The sequence below is a fragment of the Oncorhynchus clarkii genome, chromosome 23 (genome assembly GCF_045791955.1).
Source record: "Oncorhynchus clarkii lewisi isolate Uvic-CL-2024 chromosome 23, UVic_Ocla_1.0, whole genome shotgun sequence".
NCBI classification, from domain to species: Eukaryota; Metazoa; Chordata; class Actinopteri; order Salmoniformes; family Salmonidae; genus Oncorhynchus; species Oncorhynchus clarkii.
This window is the reverse complement of record NC_092169.1, coordinates 32,607,136-32,631,957: the sequence shown is the minus strand read 5'-3', so window position 1 is coordinate 32,631,957 and position 24,822 is coordinate 32,607,136. Positions and strand designations below refer to the sequence as shown.

Genomic DNA, 24,822 nt, shown 5'->3' with positions numbered 1-24,822 from the left:
AGCTCTTGCCGAATCCAGTTGGGAGAAGAGTGGAAGCATCTTCTCCCCTGAGAAAAGCCTTCAACACAGTTATTTGCTATTGATTCAATCAAGTTATGCCCTCCAGATCTGCTATAACTGCTTCTATAGCAACCAACCTCCTCAAGAGCGGTCATGTCATTGTTATGATTTTCGACTTCAGCGCCCAGTACAGGCCCTTCTCGTTGTCACCATGAACTAAACCACGCCCTCAGATTATCATAGGATGCTGATTAGTCCGGCCATACGGTGGAGGGAGAGGGCGGGGCTGAAATGGTTTAAATATGGTCGTGGCCAGTCTGTATCTGTATAGAGAAACAGAATGTAAGCTCGCAAGATCAGGATGGTTCGTGCGAGGCTACAGTACATGAGACACGGCCAAAACATCAGCTATGCGGGTGTCTATCACCGGTTAGCGTTTGATCTGATTGAATTTAGGCCTAAATATTAGGCCAATATTGCTGATTGTACCTTTAATTATAACCATATTAAGGAGGCCATATTTCCATTGTTGCAGAGGACACCGAGGACAATGTGTATGACATAACAAGAGTTGAGGTTTCTCTCCAGTACAGTCACAGTGATTTGTCTCTGTATTCTTCTGGTCCTCTGTTTTCTCTCCCAATTATTCTATAATCAGATTGGCACAGAGAAAGACTAAGCAGTTATATTGTTCAGAGTACAAAGTCTTTGTGCAAAGGGATTATTATTTTACGCGACTGATCCATGTAGTCTAATTGTGCGTAATGATTTTATTTACATCCAATATTCCTGCATGGAGGGAGACATTAAAGTGCACCATTGTGAACCGTATGGGTCTTTCACCACAAAGTTTGTCCTTAGAGATATAACATCTCTATGGGTCTGTCAGTGCTGTCTGACATTGTGATTAATATGTTATGATCAGAGCTAATATACAGTTAATTCGGAAAGTATTCAGACCACTTCACTTTTTCTACATTTTGTAATGGTACAGCCTATTCTAAAATGTATTCAATATTTTTTCCCCTCATCAATCTACACACAATGCCTCATAATGACAAAGCAAAAACAGGTTAATAGACAGTTTTGCAAATATTTAAAAAATAAAAACTGAAATATCACATTTACATAAGTATTCATACCCTTACTAAGTACTAAATGTTTTGGTACCCATCCTAAGATTTGTGTCTCGACACAATCCTGTCTCTGAGCTCTATGGACAATTCCTTCGACCTCATGGCTTTGTTTTTACTCTGACATGCACTGTAAACTGTGGGATCTTATATAGACAGGTGTGTGCATTCCAAATCATGTCCATGTCCAAACAAATCATGTTTGGGTCTCATAGCAAAGGGTCTGAATACTCATGTAAAAAATGTATATCTGGTTTTTATTTTTTTCTAAAAGCCTGTTTTTGCTTTGTCATTCTGAAGTATTGTGTGTAGATTGCAGAGGATTTAAATATGTTTTTTATCCGTTTTAGAATAAGGCTGTAACGTAACAAAATGTGGAAAAAGTCAATGGCTCTGAATGCTTTCCGAAGGCACTCTATGGCGGCATATGTGTGAGACCATGGCTGCGTTTACATAGACAGCCCAATTCTGATATTTTTCCCAATTAATTACAAAATATTGAATCTGATTAGTCAAAAGACCAATTAGTTGCAAAAGATCAGAATTGGGCTGCCTGTGTAAATACGGCATTTGTATCGCTTTGAAGGATGTCAAAGGATATGTTTAATTTTGTTTTTGTCATAACTTACTGAATTAAAAGACAGGCGGGAGGGTTAGTAAAGCAACACATCAAGAATACTTATATATATACTATCTATATGAATAAATATAGACAGTACTGAGTATTTTGTAGGCCTCTGTTCAATATGGTTGATATCACCTTTTTTGATTCCCCTCTGGTAACGGCATTCTTGTTTATACTCTTCTTCTCTCACACACAGCTCATCAGGAGAAATATATATATAGCCAAGTATCCTCCTTTAGAACACCTTCAGCATAATTCTGACACTTCCGGCGCCGACAGAGATGGCTGCCTTGCTTTGCATTCCTAGGAAACATTTTTTTTTTTTATGTATTATTTCTTACATTGTTACCCCAAGAAATCTTAAGTTTTATTACATACAGCCGGGAGGAACTATTGAATATAAGAGCAACATCAACTTACCAACATTACATGTTCCACCACCCAGGACAATGGATCGGATCCCAGCGAATCCCAGCGACCCAAAACAACGGCGCCGCAGATGGGGCAGAAGGAGAGGTCTTCTGGTCAGGCTCTGTAGATGGGCACATTGCGTACCGCTCCCGAGTATACTACTCGCCAATGTCCAGTCTCTTGACAACAAGGTAGACGAAATCCGAGCAAGGGTTGCCTTCCAGAGAGACATCAGAGATTGTAACATTCTTTGTTTCACGGAAACATGGCTCACTCGGGATACGTTATCAGAGTCGGTACAGCCACCTGGTTTCTTCACGCATTGCGCCGACAGAAACAAACATCTCTCTGGTAAAAAGAAGGGCGAGTTTGTATGACTTATGATTAACGAGACGTGGTGTGATCATAACAACATACAGGAACTCAAGTCCTTTTGTTCACCTGACCTAGAATTCCTTACAATCAAATGCCGACCGCATTATCTACCGAGAGAATTCTCTTCGATTATAATCACAGTCGTGTATATCCCCCCCAAGGAGACACATCGATGGCCCTGAAAGAACTTCATTGAACTCTATGTAAACTGGAAACCACATATCCTGAGGCTGCATTTATTGTAGCTGGGGATTTTAACAAGGCTAATCTGAAAACAAGGCTCCCTAAATGTTATCAGCATATCGAATGCGCGTCCCGGGCTGGCAAAACTCTGGATCATTGTTACTCTAACTTCCTCGACGCATACAAAGCCCTCCCCGCCCTCCTTTTGGAAAATCTGACCACTACTCCATTTTGTTTCTCCCAGCCTATAGACAGAAACTAAACAGGAAACGCCCGTGCTCAGGTCTATTCAACGCTGGTCCGACCAATCGGATTCCATTCTTCAAGATTGCTTCGATCACGTGGACTGGGATATGTTCCCCACAGTGTCGGATAATAACATTGATGAATACGCTGATTCGGTGAGCGAGTTTATTGGCAAGTGCATCGGTGATGTTGTACCCATAGCGACTATTGAAACCTTCCCCAGCCAGAAACCGTGGATTGATGGCAGCATTCGCGCAAAACTGAAAGCTCGAACCACTGCTTTTAATCAGGGCAAGGCAACCGGAAACATGACCGAATACAAACAGTGTAGCTATTCCCTCCGCAAGGCAATCAAACAAGCTAAGCTACAGTATAGAGACAAAGTAGAGTCGCAATTCAACGGCTCAGACACGAGAGGTATGTGGCAGGGTCTACAGTCAATCACAAACTACAAAAAGAAAACCAGCCCCGTCGCGGACCACGATGTCTTGCTCCCAGACAAACTAAACAACTTCTTTGCTTGCTTTGAGAACAATACAGTACCAAAATCTGGTAGCTCTCCTTCACTACAGCCAACGTGAGTAAAACATTTAAACGTGTTAACCCTCGCAAGGCTGCCAGCCCAGACGGCATCCCTAGCCACGTCCTCAGAGCATGCACAGACCAGCTGGCTGGTGTGTTTATGGACATATTCAATCAATCCTTATCCCAGTCTGCTGTTCCCACATGCTTCAGGAGGGCCACCATTGTTTCTGTTCCCAAGAAAGCTAAGGTAACTGAGCTAAATGACTATCGCCCCGTAGCACTCACTTCCGTCATCATGAAGTGCTTTGAGAGACTAGTCAAGGACCATACAACCTCCACCCTACCTGACACCCTAGACCACCCCAATAGGTCCACAGACGACGCAATCACACTGCACACTGCCCTAACCCATCTGGACAAGAGGAATACCTATGTAAAAATGCTGTTCATCGACTACAGCTCAGCATTTAACACCATAGTACCCTCCAAACTCGTCATTAAGCTTGAGACCCTGGGTCTTGACCCTGCCCTGTGCAACTGGGTCCTGGACTTCCTGACGTGCGGCCCCCAGGTGGTGAGGGTAGGAAACAACTCTCCACCCCGCTGATCCTCAACACTGGGGCCCCACAAGGGTGCATGCTCAGCTCTCTCCTGTACTCCCTGTTTACCCATGACTGCATGGCCATGCACGCCTCCAACTCAATCATCAAGTTTGCAGACGACATTACAGTGTTAGGCTTGATTAGCAACAACGATGAGACGGCCTACAGGGAGGAGGCGAGGGCACTCGGAGTGTGGTATCAGGAAAATAACCTCACACTCAATGTCAACAAAACAAAGGAGGTTATCGGGGACTTCAGGAAACAGCATAGGGAGCAGCCCCCTATCCACATCGACGGGACAGTAGTGAAGAAGGTGAAAAGTTTTAAGTTCCTCGGCGTACACATCACGGATAAACTGAAATGGTCCACCCACACAGACAGCTTGGTGAAGAAGGCGCAGCAGCGCCTCTTCAACCTCAGGAGGCTGAGGAAATTTGGCTTGTCACCAAAAACACTTTTACAGATACACAATCGAGAGCATTCTGTCGAGCTGTATCACCGCCTGGTACGGCAAATGCTCCACCCCCAACCGTGAGGTCTGCACAACGCTTCACCGGGGGCAAACTACCTGCCCTCCAGGACACCTACACCTCCCGATGTCACAGGAAGGCCAATAAGATAATCAAGGAAAACAACCACCCGAGCCACTGCCTGTTCACCCCGCTCGCAGAAGGCGAGGTCAGTACAGGTGCATCAAACAGAGAGACTGAAAAACAGTTTCTATCTCAAGGCCATCAGACTGTTAACAGCCATCACTAACATTGAGTGACTGCTGCCAACATACTGACTCAAATCTCTAGCTACTTTAATAATTAAAAATTGGATGTAATAAATGTATCACTAGCCACTTTAAACAATGCCACTTTATATAATGTTTACATACCCTACATGGCTCATCTCATATGTATATTCTGTACTCTATACCATCTACTGCATCTTGCCTATGCCGTTCCGCCATCGCTCATCCATATATTTTTATGTACATATTCTTATTCATTCCTTTACACTTGTGTGTATAAGGTAGTTGTCGTGAAATTGTTAGATTACTTGTTAGATATTACTGCACAGTCGGAACTAGAGGCACAAGCATTTCGCTCCACTCTCATTAACATCTGCTATTGATGTGTGTGTGACAAATGCAATTTGATTTGATTTAAGTAACAATTGATTTGATTTGATTTCGCAGGGCTCATACATTTTTGTCTGCATTTGTGCTGAATAACTTGGGCCCAAATGTTTTGTAAATTGTAGGGTCACTATGTGATGTATAGAGAGACACTTGCTCAAGATAATCTTCATGGTGACGGAGGGAAATAAAGGAAGTCCCAATGGACTGATGAGCCATTCATTAGTGAAAATATAAACTCATATAAATCTCACGCATCCTAAACTATTACATGTTTTTAGTAATGTTATGGGTCTATGTAACATGAATAAAATGCTTGCTATGCCTGCATTCATAAAATACCTGTTAATCCTGCTGTGCTGTGAAACTCTGTAAAACCAATTAATTCACAACCTGGGTTATTGAACAACCACATACATTTATTTTCAAAACAGTTGAGATGCGGTGTAAAACGCGACACACTGCAAGCATGATACTATTCATTGCATATCAAACAGATATATTTGAATTAGTATTAGTGGTATTTTTCATACAGTGCACAATGATTTTGAACAACAGAGGACATTACTTTAAATATGCAGCAACCATGATAGAGAAAACCCCACCACACGACTCTGTGGCACAAGCTGTTACAATGGCACTGTCACACTCACCTACACAACGCTGAAGCACCACAGATGAGCCTGCAACACACTTTTTTCCACTGACAGCACAAGATCACCCAGCTCATCATTTTAATGGCCCCTGACACCAGGCAACAGGTAGGCAACAGCTTGGTCTCGTACAGAGACATGTATGAGAGCTGTCATGGCGGATCAGTGGGTACTACTAGAAGTATATACAGCGGTAATTTTAGAGTACATCTTGGTTTTGCTCGCACAATGTATTACTTTAGTAACTTCCAAAGTGACGTGAGAGCTCTCAAGGCAGACCAGAAGGTACTATGCCTACTACAAGTAAAAACAGGAGTAAGAGTACATTTGGTTGGCATGCACATTGCATAATGGTTGGGTTAGAACTGAAGTTCAAAGACACCCACATTTGCTTACATTAAGTTAAGATCCTCTTGTGCCTCTCTGTACAGGATGGGATGTGAAATATGGTCCCAATTAAAACCAAACATAACTTCAAAGGTTTAGGGCATGATTCCGACCTTATCGCAAAAGTGATACGGTATTGCGCAATTTAAATGTAAAGCTAATTTCTGATTGAGCGGACATATGCAGTATATGCAGCATTAACAGTGAATGTAGTCTCCGCAAACTAGTGAACATTGCCTTTAAAGACCCACTCCAGCCTCCCTAAAACTTAATTGATCACCTGATAGGTGGTCCAGGTGTCCTCTGGCACAAGTAGGGGGGTTGGCCTTTGGTCTTCAATTGGTTCTCTATTGTTCCTGCAAGCAGGGGGGGGGGGGGGGGGGGGCGATGACATCAGAGTGCACCATCAAATTCCTTGAATTGCCAAACCCTTAAATTTCGCAATTGTGTCTAAAAACACAATTTTGATCAAAATATGTATTTATGCCTGGAATATAGTTTTTTAACAGGAAAAATACAAAAATTGCTGGAGTGGGACTTTAAATTTAAATCGCCCTATACAGAGGATCTTCCACTATAAAGGTTGAATTGAGCCCTTATTTGTTTATATTACAAGACAGAATCTTAAGAGTGTGTATGTGTGTGTCAAAACGTATGATCTCTGGGTCCTTGTTTCTACAGTAAATTCCATTCAGGCCAGTGGTGCTGTGTTTCAGATTCAGAAACTGAAAACTTTAAGTCCTCAATGAGGCAATTCATTTTGCAGCAACACAATACATACCAACCAGGTCACCCTTGATACAAGTCAGTATTCAACGTCCATCCATATCTGAGGATGTCGGGAGATGACGTGGAAACCAGCCACTAGGGGCAACAGTGGGCGCTGTTACCTTCAAGTAGATTTGAGTTTTGCTAGGGCATTGTGGACAGGGATGGTGGAGGGGAACATCAGCCACTGATTCCAAAGGTTGTGAGTTCAAATCCAGCAATACAAAGTTGCTTTTGAGAGGTTTTTTTAACCCTATCCCAAACCTTAACCCTTACCATAAGCATTCAGAGTTAATGCCAAACCTTAAGATTTCAGAGTTAATGCCTAAACTTAACCCTCACCTTAAAAATGTGGAGTTAATTTCTAAACTTAACCTTAAACACGTTTGCAACAACTTTGACATTTTTAAGAAACATGGATGAACATCTAATTCTGATATGAGACTGTGAGAGCTAGTTGAGAGCTAGTTGAAATCACACATACAAAACAAATAACTACAGACAGTAACAGATATTTACAAGTGAAACTGAATAAGTGTAGTTTCCAAGAAAGATACTTCAGGAGACACCAGCCAACTATCCTCATAAGTCAATGACAGAGTATGTGTAGAATGTAATCAGTGTACGCCTTGCTACCTTATAGTGACTGTCTGCAGCTACAGAGACCACATGCTTACGACATGCGCCAATGTTTAGGGTCAGAGTTTTCCCAATGCTATTTTTATTCAACCACACAGGTGCGAGTGTGTGTTCAAGAGTTTGTCACCCTGAAGTTAATTTAGCCATTGTTCAGTAGGCTCTTTCTCTTGGTACTATTGTCATTCCTTGTCTTGGCCCAGAGCTTATCCTTAGCTCTGGGCCTTCCACTTAGGGCCTGATTACTGATGGGGGACGCATGGCACGTGCCCTGGGGCCTCGATCTCTAGGAAAACAGTTGGGCTTTCAACTTACGGTTGAGAGTTTGAATAGTACAATTCTCAAGGTGCAAATTTGAATTTAGGGACAGTTAGAAACTTACTGGAGTGGGGGTCCAAATTAGGGGAGGGTTGCAGGATTGGGGTCAATTCCCCAAATTAAATTCCAATGCAATTATCTCTCCCTATAAATTTTGTCAATTAAAGTCAAAACTCCAGCAGGGTTGGGGTCAAATTCCACAAATTCAATTCCAATTCAATTCCCTCTCCCTATAAATGACATCAATTAACCCCTTCACGAACTAAGAGGGAATATTCCTGGTAAACCTCAAAATGTCCCCTTAATTCTGAAAAGTTTCAGGAAGCTTAGCATGCAAAATATATTAAATAACACAATAAGATGCTTTTCAAATTTAAACATACAATCATAAAGATGTAAAACATTGTCCTAAATATAACCCATCCAATTAGTGAATATCATTGATAAGTTAAAGCTGTTTAAAAGGAACAGCATTAAATAATGCCGAAAATGCTAAATACTCTATTCCATTCGGTAGTGGCTACTGTATTATTCAATATTACATTATATAGTTTTCCCCAATTTGTTTGGCACACTGTGGAACAAAGCCCAATGCTCAACAAACAAAAAATGTGAGATTTAATGAGATTGGGAAACACCTAAAAAAAAAGATCATACATTTTTTTATATTCAAACAAACCCCTTTATGTAACATATCCTTCAATTGAACCTTGGTCTCCGGTGGGGAAGCACACATTAGCGTGTTGCTGGGAGTGTTGCCCACATGCCCACGGCTCTGGACGATCCTCTCATTTCTATCATGAATCTTCTTTCAAACTATGCATTTAAGCACTTAACATTTGAAAATGTTACATATGTATGTTATTCCCATCTCCTTCTTTCATGCCATGTATCTGTCTAAATAAAGAAAAATTCTAAAGGTACAGTGGAACTCCACTCTCCATAAAATTAATGAGATGTTTATTTATTCAGGAGTTAAATTAACACCCAGTTTGTAAAATAACCTGTTGGTGTTAATAACCAGAGTTGAGTGTGATTGTGTCATTTTTACTCTGTAGTAAAACACTTAGTCAAAACCATGCCCATCAAATTTCCCAGAATTAGCTTATTACCAAGCTAATTAAATATGTTAGTAGTTGGACTTATTGCACCCGTAACTGAGATGGTTGTTCCATTTTAAATGATGTACAGTAGGTAGTCTCCCTGCTCCAAATGCTTGCAGTTATTCTAAATGCAGGTTGCGGTTGATTAAGAGTTCACATTTTTGCGTATCAAAATGTTGTTAAAATACCAGACTGTACATTGTTGATTGCCTGTTCACTCCTTTGCACAGCAAAATTATGTACAGTTGAAGTCGGAAGTTTACATACACTTAGGTTGGAGTCATCAAAACTCGTTTTTCAACAACCTTACAAATATCTTGTTAACAAACTATAGTTTTGGCAAGTCAGTTAGGGCATCTACTTTGTGCATGACACAAGTATATTGTCCAACAATTGTTTACAGACAGATAATTTCACTTATCATTCACTGTATCACAATTCCAGTGGGTCGGAAGTTTACATACACTAAGTTGACTGTGCCTTTAATCAGCTTGGAACATTCCAGAAAAGTATGTCTTGGCTTTAAAAGCTTCTGATAGGCTAATTGACATCCTTTGAGTCAATTGTACCTGTGGATGTATTTCAAGGCCTACCTTCATACTCAGTGCCTTTTTGCTTGACATCATGGGAAAATCAAAAGAAATCAACCAAGACCTCAGAATTTTTTTTGTAGAACTCCACAAGCCTGTTCATCCTTGGGAGCAATTTCCAAATGCCTGAAGGTACCATGTTCATCTGTACCAAACAATAGTACACAAGTAAAAATAACATGGGACGACGCAACCATCATACCGCTCAGGAAGGAGACGTGCTCTGTCCTCTAGAGATGAACGTACTTTGGTGCGAAAAGGGCAAAGGAATCCCAGAACAGCAGTAAAGGACCTTGTGAAGATGCTGTAGGAAACAGGTACAAAAGTATCTATATGTACAGTAAAACAAGTTCAATATCGACATAACCTGAAAGGCCACTCAGCAAGGAAGAAGCCACTGCTCCAAAACAGACGTAAAAAAGCCAGACAACAGTTTGTGCACATGGGGACAAAGATTGTACTTTTTGGAGAAATGTCCTCTGGTCTGATGAAACAAAAATAGAACTGTTTGGCCATAATGACCATTGTTGTGTTTGGAGCAAGAAGGGGGAGGCTTGCAAGTCGAAGAACACCATCCCAACCATGAAGCACAGGGGTGGCAGCATCATGTTGTGGGGGTGTTTTGCTGCAGGAGAGACTGGTGCACTTCACAAAATAGATGGTATTATGAGGAAGCAAAATTATGTGGATATATTGAAGCAACATCTCAAGACATCTGTCAAGAAGTTAAAGCTTGGTCGCAAATGGGTCTTCCAAAGGGACAATGACCCCAAGCATACTTCCAAAGTTGTGGCAAAATGGCTTAAGGATAACAAGGTCAAGGTATTGGAGTGGCCATCACAAAGCCCTGACCTCAATCCTATAGAAAATTTGTGGGCAGAACTGAAAAACCATGTGTGAGCAAGGAGGCCTACAAACCTGACTCAGTTACACCAGCTCTGGCAGGAGGAATGGGCCAAAATTCACCCAACTTATTGTGGGAAGCTTGTGGAAGGCTACCGAAACGTTTGGTCCAAGTTGAACAATTTGAAGGCAATGCTACCAAATACTAATTGAGTGTATGTAAACTTCTTGCCCACTGGGAATGTGATGAAAGAAATAAAAGCTGAAATCAATCATTCTCTCTACTATTATTCTGACATTTCACATTCTTAAAATAAAGTATTGTTCCTAACTGACCTAAGACAGGACATTTTTACAAAGATTCAATGTCAAGAATTGTGATAAACTGAGTTTAAATGTATTTGTCTAAGGTGTATGTAAACTTCTGTCTCCAACTGTATTGGATTTATACAACACATTTCATAAAATGTCGATGATCTTCAGGGTGATGTTTAATTCCCACTGAAATCTAGCGAAATGTAAAGTTTAGAATACGGCATCACCAACTTTATACATTTTGACAAGGTTGGGAACATATTGCTCCCAAACAACCCAAACCATATTAACTGGTTCCACCATCTCAATAACGGGTGCAAAAAAATCCAACCACTAACAGATTATAGTAGACTTTAAAAAATATTTGTTGTTTGTCTTTGCTCAGCATAATATAAATCCTTGTACATCCAAAAACACACACATATAATCAAATAATTTGAAAAATAGACCATCAAAACAGCATGCTGGGAATGATTTTGATCAGTCCCCTGACATCATTTATAATGTATTTTTCCAAGTCTAAAAGTAAGCAATACAGAATGTTGCAGTGCTCTGTTGGTTACGCATGGCTCCTGCAACATATTTGTCATTTAGCAGACACTTATATCCAGAGTAATTTACAGTAGTGAGTGCATATATTTTTGTAATGGTCCCTCGTGGGAATCAAACCCACAACCCTGGCGTTGCAAGTGCCATGCTCTACCAACAGGTACAAAAGTATCTATATCCACAGTAAAACAAATTCAATATCGTCATAACCTGAAAGGCTGCTCAGCAAGGAAGAAGAAACTGCTCCAAAACAGCCATAAAAAAGCCAGACTACGGTTTGCAACTGCACATGGGGACAAACACCTAAGGGTATTCCCAATACCCGGGAACACCCTTAGGTAAAACATGTATGCGTACGTCACTGTAAGTTGCTTCTCATAAAGGTTTCTGCTAAATGGCATATGTTATAGATGTATATGTTGTAGATGCAATAATTGAGTAAACAATAAATTAGTAGAATTCAAATTCTGCCTCCATATAAAATGCATCGACAAAATGACAGTTCATAGGGTAAAGAAACCAAAATGTAATTTGGCTGAACTATCACTTTAATTGGACCAAAATAAAAAAAATATTTATAAACAGTAATACTTATAATTATTTGATTTAAAACAACATCTGCATTCAATTTCAATGCTAAATGCATTAAATCTTTTTGAGATTTGCACAATTAGAATGTTTTATTCAAATTCCATTCCAATTATGTTTTTATTTTCCAATTCAATTCCAATTCAGGCAGTCTAAATTCCAATTAAATTCTGATTCCATTCTAAGGATGGTTTTCTTCTTAAAATTCTTCTTGTTGATGCACAAGGCTACCTAGACTAGCCTATAACACCACATTGAAATGAATTGCATAATTTTTGTTCAAGTGTGCACACAATTCTACTATATTCTGTAAATGGCATATTTAATTCCATTTCGATCAGTTGTTTTATAATAATATGCTCCCAGCAGGCCCAGTTATTCAGAAAAGCTTAACTCTGCTTCCCATCCTATTACTTATGCACCTAATGCTTCAATATAGACAAAATATTTGTTATTTCACTTTTAAAATGTATGTCATTTTATGTGTGGCATAAACACAACCAGTCACAATGTTTTAATCTGATTAGGCTACATTAAAACCTCCTGTAGTCTACCTGCGCACGTTCACCAAAATATTTTTCCAGCATCCAAACTATGCAAACAGTGGCATAGAAACCTGCTGATAGAAAATTAGTTGCATATATTTTATATATTTATGAATATAGCATCAAAATGTAAAATGTGATTTCCACCTAGCTGATAATTGTCTGCAGCCAGCTTTGATCATAGTGCAGTTCTATTGAAACAGGCAGGGAGAGTTAGCTCATCTCTGGTGGTCAGCAAACCCTCAACCTTTTGGGCCGCAGCTCTGGATGGCATCGACTGTGCCACAAAAGCACACTAAAGTGGAAAAGTTGATATCCATGTTGTTGTTCTTTATGGTGTGGTCGTAAACATTGTTTTAAGTTAATTCTATGAGGGAGGAGGGTGTGTATTTTTACAGTACAAGGTGAAAATGTTTGTCAATTTTGAACTGTCCCTTAAGTATTTACATGTTGAATTTAGTATTGCAAACATTTTGTAGTTCAGTAGCATCATCCTCAGCAGGTGACTGATCACTGACAGTTTGTTTCATGGACAGTGTCTTATTTATTATTATTATTATTATTATTATTAATATTATTATTATTATTATTATTTTCCAATCAAAACTTACTTAGTGCCCCCAAAAGGCTAGAGCCTGCCCTGATCAAATAACATAAGGTGTAAGAGAAATTAGCTTTAAATCGGGAACATTTTCTCTCAGCCCAATGACAGAATGTACTGTATAGAATAGGAAGAAATATGCTTTAAAACTCAAAAATCATCTCTCAGCCCCAAGGCAAAATGTCTGGAATAGTAGGAAATCTAATTTAAAACGGCAACATTTTCCCTCCGCCCCATGGCAAAAAGTGTAGAATTGCAGGAAATTTGCTATGAACAGCATATTTTTCTTTCTACCCTTTGGAAAAATGTTTAGAATTGTTAGCCTGGCCTCAAAGACTAGACATAACATAGTATGTCTAAGTAAATCTGTGACACTCTAATTAGTATGATATGTTACATTTGGCATAGTTAAATAAGACATAAGGTTACTAAGCTAAAAACAAAAGGTGAGAAGTTGGTCGGGATGATGGGTGGGCATATAACACAAACATCTAGCAATGCAAAGGTTGAGTGTTCACATCATGGGCAACTATTTATTAATTTGCAACTACTTAGTACGTTAGCTAACCCTTCCCCTAACCCCTAACCCCTAGCTTAGCTTAAATTAGCCAACTAGTCACCTAGCTAACATTAGCCACAAAAGTGTTTAATTTGTGACATATCATACAAAATGGGTAATGGACATCCACAAATTAATAAATTCCATACGAAACTTAACATATCATGCTATATTGAGGGAGACAGATTTACTATGTTATGTCTACCCCTGAGTCCAGGTTGGAATTGCAGGAAGTTAGCTTAAAAAGAAAATCTCTCCACTGCCATGAGCGGGGCCTCCAAATTCTTCTTGCCCAGGGCCCCAGATGTGGTCAGTACGACACTATCTCCACGCTGTGACCCCAGGGTCTGATTGGACGTCTCACTGGACCCCACCTCCACCGTGCTGACCACATGCGCAGCCTGAAACACATGCACCCGGTTCACCACCCTCTTACCCAACACACAGTCAAACACCTTCCGGAATCCCTTCCGGAAGTGTTTGGACACCAGGGCATACACTATAGGGTTGAGGCAGGAGTTAGCATAGGCCACCAGGTGAGAGAGAATACGGAGTATATAGGTGGTGTTGTTTAGCGGAAAGTGACCAAACCACATACACAGTATAACCAGGTGATGGGGAAGCCAGCAGAGGCAGAAGAGCACCGCTACGATAATAATCATCTTGGTGACTTTCCTCTTTGCTCTCCTGGACTCAGACATGTCCTTCATGGGGTCCACTGTGGTCCACAGGTAGCGGATGGTTCTGGCGTAGGTCAGGCTGAGGATGAGGACAGGGATGAGGTAGCCGAAGAAGAAGGTGCAGACGTCCATAAGGCGCCTGTCCTGGAACTGCCAGGCGGGGATGCAAACCACGGTGCCGTCCAGGTCCATCTGTCGGTAGTAGCTCAGGTATGGGCCAGAGAAGACCAGGGACAAACCCCACACCCCACAGATGGACGTCAGACCGTTACGATGGGTCCTCATCTCCCTGGAACGGATAGGGTAGCGGATGGCCAGATACCTTGGGTGTCAACAATAGGAAGAAGAGGTGGACTCAGATAGTTGGACAGACAGGACTTAGTGATACATAATAAAATACCCAGGTATGTCCTCCGATAAGAAAAAAGTGCCCTGTCAGATTGGTAGCATTTTCTTATGAATACATTTTTTATTTTCTCCTGTCCCGTAAAGAATTGTCCATCAAACTTGCTAATTTCTCATTTTGAATCTTGGAAAATCACCTCTCCCCGCTACTCTACCTCCACGCAAGCGTGCACTGCAGTCGTCTGTCTGCTGCTGCACAAGCAGAAGTTACCAGCGCCTAGCTGTAGAAATGTTATAAGCAGGGTTGAAAGTAGATGTAATTTATTTCCATTACGGGACCTCCTACACAGACAAAAAATTAGGTTTCCTCAAGGCTTCTTAGAGAAGGATGTTTGTTCTATCTAGAACCATAAGGACTCAAAGAACCATTTTGAGAACCCAGTTCTCAAAAGGGTTCTTTGCTCTTTTAGTGATCATTCAAATGTAGGGGCGGTGCATTACAATATTTTGGGGCATGGTTTGCACCCAGGTCTTTTTCTGCAACCGTGAGTGAGAGTGTTATTCCAGTTTCTTTAATATGTCGTGTTGTATAATTATATGAAATAAAAAATATAATAATGAAATGTGTTGTCCCATGGTTCATGAGCTGAAATAAAAGATCCCTCAAATTTTTCAGATGCGCATTAAGTTTATTTCTATCAAGTTTTATGAACAAATTTGTTTACATCTTTGTTAGTGAGCATTTCTCCTTTGCCAAGATAATCCATCCACCTGACAGGTGCGGCATATCAAGAATCTGATTAAACAGCATGATCATTACACTGGTACACCCTATGCTCTGGACAATAAAAGGCCACTTTAAAATATGCAGTTTTGTCACACAACACAATGTCACATATGTCTCAAGTTTTGAGGGAGTGTGCAATTGGCATGCTGACTGCAGGAATGTCCACCAGAGCTTTTGCCAGAGAATTTAATGTTAATTTCTCTACCAAAAGCCGCCTCCCAACATAATTTTAGAGAATTTGACACTACGTCCAACCGGCCTCACAACCGTAGAACACGTGTAACTACGTGGTCTGGCTTCTTCACTTGCGAGATCATCTGAGACCAGCCACACGGACAGCTGATGAACATGTGGGATTGCACAACCGAAGAATTTATGCACAAACTGTCAGAAACTGTCTCACGGAAGCTCATCTGTGTGTTCGTCATCCTCCCCAGGGTCTTGACCTGACTGCAATCCGACGTTGTAACGGACTTCAGTGGGCAAATTATCACTTGCAATTGCTGCTGGCACGCTGGAGAAGTGTGCTCTTCACAAATGAATCCCGGGTTTCAACAGTACCGGGCAGACGTTTGGCGTTGTGTGGCCAAGTGGTTTTCTGATTTCAATGTTGGGAGGCATAAGCTACGGACAACGTACACAATTGCATTTTATCGATGGCAATTTCAGTACACAGAGATTCCATGACGAGATCCTAAGGCCTGTTGTCGTGCCATTCATCCGCCGCCATCACCTCATGTTTCAGCATGATAATGCACGGACCTATGTTGCAAGGATATGTACACAATTCTTGGAAGCTGAAAATGTCCCATTCTTCCATGGCCTGCATGACATTTCAGCCATTAAGCACACTTGGGATGCTCTGGATCGACGTGTACGACAGTGTGTTCCAGTTCCCACCAATATCCAGCAACTTCGCATAGCCATTGAAGAGTGGGACAACATTCCACAGGCCACAATCAACAGCCTGATCAATTCTATGCGAAGTGGATGTGTCGCGTTGCATGAGGCAAACCTTAGAAAATGGTTATTTATAGCACCATACAGGTTCATTTTAAAACATTATGTGCATGGTTATTTGTAGAACCTTCAAAAAAGGTATAACAACAAAAAGGTTTCTGTTATGGTTACAAGCCAAATAACCCCTATTTGTTACTATTGAGAACCACTGTTTTTTTGTGTGCTTGTGTGCACTATGGACCTAATCTTAGAATTACATATAGAATCCCTTTTAATTTAAAAGATGTGTAGGCCTAGTAGAACACATGTCAATTAACTTAAGAAAAATGTATTACCTTTTAATGTGGCATAAAAACAACCAGTCACGATGTTTTCATCTGATTGCCCTGTGCAGGTTCGTCCACACACAAATTAATTCCAGCAGCCAAATTCTGCTCTGTGCATCTGCCATTTGACAAATGGAAAGAAACTGAAACCATGGACTCAGTGAGCAGTGTTGTAGTGATATTATCTCAAGCAAATTTGCGGATGTAACCGATGTGAAATGGCTAGCTAGTTAGCGGGGTGCGCGCTAATAGCGTTTCAATTGGTGAGGTCACTCGCTCTGAGACCTTGAAGTAGTTGTTCTCCTTGCTCTGCAAGGGCTGCGGCTTTTGAGGAGCGATGGGTAACATGCTTCGAGGGTTGCTGTTGTCTATGTGTGCAGCGGGGCGAGGAGAGGGACAGAAGCAATACTGTTACACTGATACACAAAGCAACTCAAACAACATTGATATGCATGCAACATCCAATCATGTCATACATTACATCATGGTTTCAAAAGTTATTTGCTTATCCAACTGTTTGGTTAACAGCATTAATATAGACAACATTTTGGCTGTATAATTTCACTAACTAGCCCAAATGGAACTGTCAGCACTGACAAGCTAGTTCACCTTGGACAATTTCCACCTAAACTTTTGATTGAATATATAGTATATTGACTGTCTGATAATGTTCATATATAGTATCATGAGTATCAATGATGTCAAGACATCTGTGTCGATTTTCTGTTTTGGCATGTCTCTTGATGTAATGACTTGACAACTGCGTAAGAGTTTTGGGCAACCCTTCCTCCCATTTTGTTCCATGCTGTCTGAAGACCTAGCTAGCCAGTGAGGGGGTTCGGTTAATCTTGCTCGGGCGCCTGTGTAGGCATGTTGTGCACCAGGTGAAAGTTGATTGCATTCCTTTTGGGTCCGGGCTGCCTCCGGAGCCTGATCCAGGTGCCCCTTTCGAAGCCTATGCAAAGTCAGCTCAAAGCAAAGTGACATAGGAGCGCTCCTGAGTGGCGCAGCAGTCTACATCACCGCATCTCAGTGCTAGAGGCGTCACTACAGACACTGATTTGATCCTGGGCTGTATGTCAACTGGCTGTGATCAGGAGTCCCATAGGGTGGCGCACAATTGGCCCAGGGTTGTCTGGGTTTGGGGAGGGTTTGGCCAGCGTAGGCCGTCATTGTAAAATAGCAATTTGTTCTTAACTGACTTGCCTAGTTAAATAAAAGAAAGGAGCATGTGGAGTAATGAGTAGGATTCTGTGTTTTCACATGTACAGGGATTGCTTTTGAGCTTTATCTGCCATCCCAATGAAAACAAGTGAGAACATTTAAAAATAGATATTATGGAAAAGAGATGTATGTTTCTGAATGATGCACCCTGCTGCCTTGTTGACAAAAATGACTCTGTATAGATTACTGTCATGATTTGAGAAGGGCACTCATGCTTCTCCCTCCACGTTTTTACCAGATCACACTAACAGGCCTTTGCCCGGTTTCCCGCATAATTGAATCTGCCCAATTACTAGCTAGCACCAGACACAAATGAAAGCGGAAATCTATAAGTATCTTTGCCTTAAATCTCAAATGATATTTGCTGACACGCTGCAGTAAAGTTTTGACACTACCTAGTTATGTAAACCACACCCCTCTGAATAAGACTTCTGTGGTATATATTTTAATAAGATGTTTTTTTACCTTTATTAAAATAGGCAAGTCAGTTAAGAACAAATTCTTATTTAAAATGACAGCCTAGGAACAGTGGGTTAATTGCCTTGTTCAGGGGCAGAACAACATCTTTTTACCTTGTCAGCTCAGGGATTCAATCTAGCAATCTTTTGGTTACTGGCCCAATGCTGTAACCACTAGGCTACCGGCCGCCCCAATAAGAATAAGGTGTTACCATTGGTGTATTCAAATTGGAGATTTTGTGATGTCACACAATGTCCTTTATAATCCCTATTTCTTTTCACTTTGAGCACCTGCCCCTCAGAAGGTCTTTGCCCTGCCCTGATTGTACCCTAAACACTGACGTTAGACTGTATTAGAGAGGAAGAAACTAAGCGAGAGGGTTTACTCTGCCCGAAATCTGTCCACAAAAACAAGACCACGAAGTGCGGTATTTTTGTATGGAGATCAACGAGAGAGTATTGAATTTGGTTAACAAAAAATTGCTGATTTGAGGCTTATCTAATCAAAGCAAACTTTACTTGTCACCTGCAGCTGTACAACGTTTTGAGAAACTGGGGACCCATGCCACATATTTTCAGTCTCCTGAGGGGGAAAAGATTTTGTCATGCCCTCTTCACTACTGTCTGGTGTGTTTGGACCATGGTAGTTCATTGGTGATGTGGACACCAACAAACTTGAAGATCTCAACCTCTCTCGACCTGCTCCACTACAGCCCCGTCGATATTAATGGGGGCTTGTTCGGCCCGTATTTTCCTGTAGTCCACCATCAGCTCCTTTGTCTTGCTCACATTGAGGGAGAGGTTGTTGTTCTGGCACCACACTGCCAGGTCTCCGACCTCCTCCCAATAGGCTGTCTCATCGTTGTCAGTGATCAGGCATATCACTGTTGTGTCATCATACTTAATGATGGTGTTGGAGTCGTGTTTGGCCATGCAGTAGTGGGTGAACAGGGAGTACAAGAGGGGACTAAGCACACACGGCTGAGGGGCCCCAGTGTTGATGATCAGCGTAGCAGACATGTTGTTGCTTACCCTTACCACCTGGGGGTGGCCCATCAATAAGTCCAGGATCCAGTAGCAGAGGGAGGTGTTTAGTCCCAGGGCCCTTTGCTTAGAGATGAGGTATGTGGGCACTATGATGTTTTTTGAACAGCATTCTTTCATAGGTGTTCCTTTTGTCTAGGTGGGAGAGGGCAGTGTGGGTCTAGGGTATCCGGGAGGATGCTGTTGATGTGAGCCATGACCAGCCTTTCAAAGCACTTCATGGCTACCGACATGAGTGCTACGGGGCGATAATAATTTAGGCAGGTTACCTTCGCTTCCTTGGTGGTCTGCAAGAAACATGCAGGTATTACAGACTTGGTCAGGGAGAGATTGAAAATGTCAGTGAAGACACTTGCCAGTTGATCCGCGCATGCTTGGAGTACACGTCCTGGTAATCCGCCTGGCCCCGCAGCTTTGTGAACGTTGACCTGTTTAAAGGTCTTGCGAACATCAGCTACCGAGAGCGTTATCACACAGCCGTCCAGAACAACTGATGCTTGAAGTTTCCTAATGGTCAGGTTGTAACCAATGCAGTGATATACAGTACCACACTTACTCATTCAAGGGTTTTTCTTCATTTTCACTATTTTCTACATTGTAGAATAATAGTGAAGACATCAAAACTATGAAATAACACATATGGAATCATGTAGTAACCAAAAAAGTGTTAAATAAATAAAAATATATTTTCTATTTGAGATTCCTCAAAGTAGCCATACTTTGCCTCGATGACAGCTTTGCACACTCTTGGCATTCTCTCAACCAGCTTCATGAGGTAGTCACCTGAAATGCATTTCAATAAAAAAATTAATTTGTGGAATTTCATTCCTTCTTAATGCATTAGAGCCAATCGTTTGTGTAGTGATTAGGTAAGGGTTGTATACAGAAGATAGCCCTATCTGGTTTAAGACCAAGTCCATATTATGGCAAGAACAGCTCAAATAAGGAAAGCGAAATGACAGTCCATCATTACTTAAAACCTCTACGGGATCGGTGTCCCTATACCGGGATGGTTGAGCTAACGTGCGCTAATGTGATTAGCATGGCGTTGTAAGTAACATCAAACTTTCCAGGACATAGACATGTCTTATATAGGCAGAAAGATTACATTATTGTTAATCAAACTGCACTGTCCATTTTACAGTAGCTATTACAGTGAAAACATACCATGCTATTGTTTGAGAGTGCACAACAACAAAAAACTCCCTGCAACTGGTTACATTCACCTCTGAAGTGAAATAATGTACTTACATTCAGTAATCTTGCTCTGATTTGTCATCCTGAGGGTCCCAGAGATAAAACGTAGCATAGTTTGTTTGAGAAAATCCATCTTAATATTAAAATGTAGGAACTGGGTTCTACAGTTTGAACCCCTGCTGTCTCTGACTCCACACCCACCCCGCCCGGCCATCTAGATGTGTGAAAGTTAGTCAATAAGCTAATGATCCATCATGTATGACATTCCTGGGAGTGTGTACACTTACATTTTGTATTACCATTTAATTTGTATATGTTCTCTATAGTTATGTACTTGAACTGTATCAATTGACCAATTCAGCACATTTGGGCGGACTTGATAAAAAATATTGTCTAGTATTGCAACGCTTCACTGGATCAATCTGAAACGTTGCACAGACACCTCTGTCACCTAGTGTTGTAACTTTAATGTGTTACAGAGTTAATGTTTAAGTTAATTCATTGAGCTGTATCTAAAGATATTTCTTTACAGTTATTTACACATGTAATTGTATTGGTTAGTATTGAATTACGCTTTTTACTGCAAGTTCCAGAATGCCTTGCGACAGGAATGAGAGAGATAACGCGCCAGTTACGTGCAGGTGCAAAGTGATTAAGCTGACTTTTTCACTAGCATCTTGTTTGCATTGCTCTGTACAATCTAAAGTTATTAATTGTAATGTGAACAAGTATTATTACTAAAAGAAGCTTTCATATCAAACCCGACGTCCCGAGTCATTACTTTGAAGACAGTTAATCTAAAACCAAGTGGCCAAAATATAAATTGCGCCTAAAATGCAATATTTTATTATGGCCTTTCTCTTGCATTTCAAAGATGACGGAACAATTGTTTTTTGAAAACATGTTTTTTTGTTTGTATATCTTTTACCAGACCTAATGTTTCATATTCTCATTAATTTCACATTTCCACAAACTTCAAAGTGTCTCCTTTCAAATGGTATCAGAATATGCATATCCTTGCTTCAAGTCCTGAGCAACAGGCAATTAGATATGGGTATGACATTTAGGCAAAAAAAAGGGGGTCAGATCCTTAAGAGACATGAAGGTCAGGCAATACGGAACATTAAGAACTTTGAAAGATTCTTTAAGTGCAGTCGCAAAAACCATAAGCTCTATGATGAAACTGGCTCTCATGAGGACCACCACAGGAAAGGAAGGCCCAGAGTTACCTCTGATAAGTTACTTAGAGTTACAAGCCTCAGAAATTGCAGCCCAAATAAATGCTTCACAGAGTTAAAGTAACAGACACATCTCAACATCAACTGTTCAGAGGGGACTGCGTGAATCAGGCCTTCATGGTCGAATTGCTTCAAAGAAACCACTACCAAAGGACACCAATAATAAGAAGAGACTTGCTGGGCCAAGAAGCACAAGCAATAGACATTAGACATGTGTAAATCTGTCCTTCAGTCTGATGAGTCCAAATTTTAGATTTTTGGTTCAAAACGCCGTGTCTTTGTGAGACGCAGAGTAGGTGAACGGATGATCTCCCCATGTGTGGTTCCCACCGTGAAGCATTGAGGAGGAGATTTTGTGGTGTGGGGGTGCTTTTCTGGTGACATTGTCAGTGATATACTTAGAATTCAACGGCACACTTAACCAGCATGGCTACCACAGCATTCTGCAGCGATATGCCATCCCATCTGTTTTGCGTTTGGTGGGACAATCATTTATTTTTCAACAGGACAATAACATCTCCAGGCTGTGTAAGGGCTATTTGACCAAGAAGGAGATTGATGAAGTGCTGCATCAGATGACTTGGCCTCCACAATCACCCGACCTCAACCCATGGTTTGGGAGGAGTTGGACCGCATAGTGAAGGAAAAGCAGCCAACAAGTGCTCAGCATATGTGAGAACTCTTTCAACACTGTTGGAAAAGCATTCCAGGTTAAGCTGGTTGAGAGAATGCAAAGTTTTTGCAAAGCTGTCATCAAGGCAAAGGGTGGCTACTTAGAAGAATCTAGAATATAAAATATACACTACCGTTCAAAAGTTTGTGGTCACATAGAAATGTCCTTGTTTTTGAAAGAAAAGCACATTTTTTGTCTATTAAAATAACATCAAATTGATCAGAAATACAGTTTAGACTTTGATAATGTTGTAAATGACTATTGTAGCTGGAAACGGCTATTTTTAATGGAATATCTACATAGGCGTACAGAGGCCCATTATCAGCAATTATCACTCCTGTGTTCCAATGGCACAATGTGTTAGTTCTGTTCAAGGAGTAGTACACAGCATTGTACGAGATCTTCAGTTTCTTGGCAATTTCTCACATGTAATAGCTTTCATTTCTCAGAACAAGAATAGGCTGACGAGTTTCATAAGAGAGTTCTTTGTTTTTAGCCATTTTGAGCCTGTAATATTACCCACAAATGCTGATGCTCCAGATACCCAACTAGCCTAAAGAAGGCCATTTTATTGCTTCTTTAATCAGGACAACAGTTTTCAGCTGTGCTAACATAATTGCAAAAGGATTTTCTAATGATCAATTAGCCTTTAAAAATGCCAACTTGGATTAGCTAACACAACGTGCCATTGGAACACAGGTGTGATGGTTGCTGATAATGGGCCTCTGCGCACCTATATAGATATTCAATAAAAAACAGCCGTTTCCAGCTACAATAGTCATTTACAAAATTAACAATGTCTACACTGTATTTCTGACCAATTTGATGTCATTTTACACGGTAGTGTATTTTGATTTGTTGAACACTTTTTTGGTTACTACATGATTCCATATGTGTTATTTCATAGTTTTGATGTCTTCACTGTAATTCTACAATGTAGAAAATAGTAAAATAAAGAAAAACCCTTGAATGAGTCGGTGTTTCCAAACTTTTGACTACGTGGAAGACGTTGCATTTCGGCAAATTGTATATGTTATATCGGAGTTGTGCCGGAGAGTTATATCGCAGAGTGTCCCTGAACAAAAATTATCTAGAATGACTAACATGCACCCTTTCTCACTTTCCCTCTTTAGGCTATTTGCCTATAGACCATCTTCATACCATTACAGTACTGTATATAAATGGGGTAACAAGACTGATCTTCCGCAATGAACAAGTATTTTTCAGCAAAAATGTATATTGACAATATAACAATAAAATCATTAAACTACTTAAAATGTTATCTTTCACAACATACGACCCATTTAAACTATCATGACACATTTCAACTATATATATATAGTTGGAGTTTAATTATTTTATTGTTATATTGTCAATATACATTTTTGCTGAAAATATATATATAAATATATATATAAAAAAAACAGTTGTTAACGGTAAGTGAAACGCACCTGTCCAACGACACAGCGGTGAGCGTAAAGATGCTGGCATACATGGTAAGGTAGATGATAAAGTGTACGACTTTGCACAAGACCGGTCCAAATACCCATTCATCCATAGTGTAGATAGTGGCTTGAAAAGGTACGCAGAACACTATAAAGCACACGTCTGCCACGCCGAGGTTCAGAATAAATAGGTTTGTTGTTTTGGTGTTCATCTGTCCGTTCCAGAGGAGGACAGTGAGGACCAATCCGTTCCCCAAGGTACCGACGAAGAAGATGAGCGAGAAGACCAGAGAAATTATAACTGATTCCGTTCTCCAGTTCGCAACAGTTTGGTTCTGCACAGAGTTATTCATTGTTATTTGTTATTAAACTCCTTCATAAATCTGAGGTTTCGGTATTTTAAATCCTTTATTTAGTGAATCTCATAAACGCATTGTTCATTTTCAGATGCTGCATAACGCGCACATGTTCTAAGCATCGAGAAATACTTGGTTGTTCAAAGAGGTGGAAAGTTTAAGCATCCACCCCCTGTCTAGTCTAGTCCTCCTATCTCGGACAAAAGGAGGATAGTGTTTTCTGTCTCTGGCTGGGCTAAGAGGGGTGTCCTTTCTCTTTCTCTCTCAGTCACACACCACCTACGATAACATCTCTTTTCACCGTCTTGCATTTTCACTCCTGCGTATTATCAATATCAAGCCACATTCACATCCTTCCCATCTTCTGTATAATTCCTAGAGTATATATTTTTTTTATCTGCCCATGTA

General features: G+C 40.7%; 1 protein-coding gene across 1 annotated transcript; it reads right to left on the bottom strand.

Moving 5' to 3' along the window:
• Positions 1-13,920: 13,920 nt before the first annotated feature.
• On the bottom strand, positions 13,921-24,411 carry LOC139381271 (galanin receptor 2a). Its single transcript, XM_071124736.1, has 2 exons — positions 24,065-24,411; positions 13,921-14,683 (listed from the first exon to the last, which is right to left on the bottom strand). The coding sequence occupies exons 1-2, from the start codon at positions 24,409-24,411 to the stop codon at positions 13,921-13,923; spliced, it is 1,110 nt and encodes a 369-aa protein (XP_070980837.1).
• Positions 24,412-24,822: the final 411 nt, after the last annotated feature.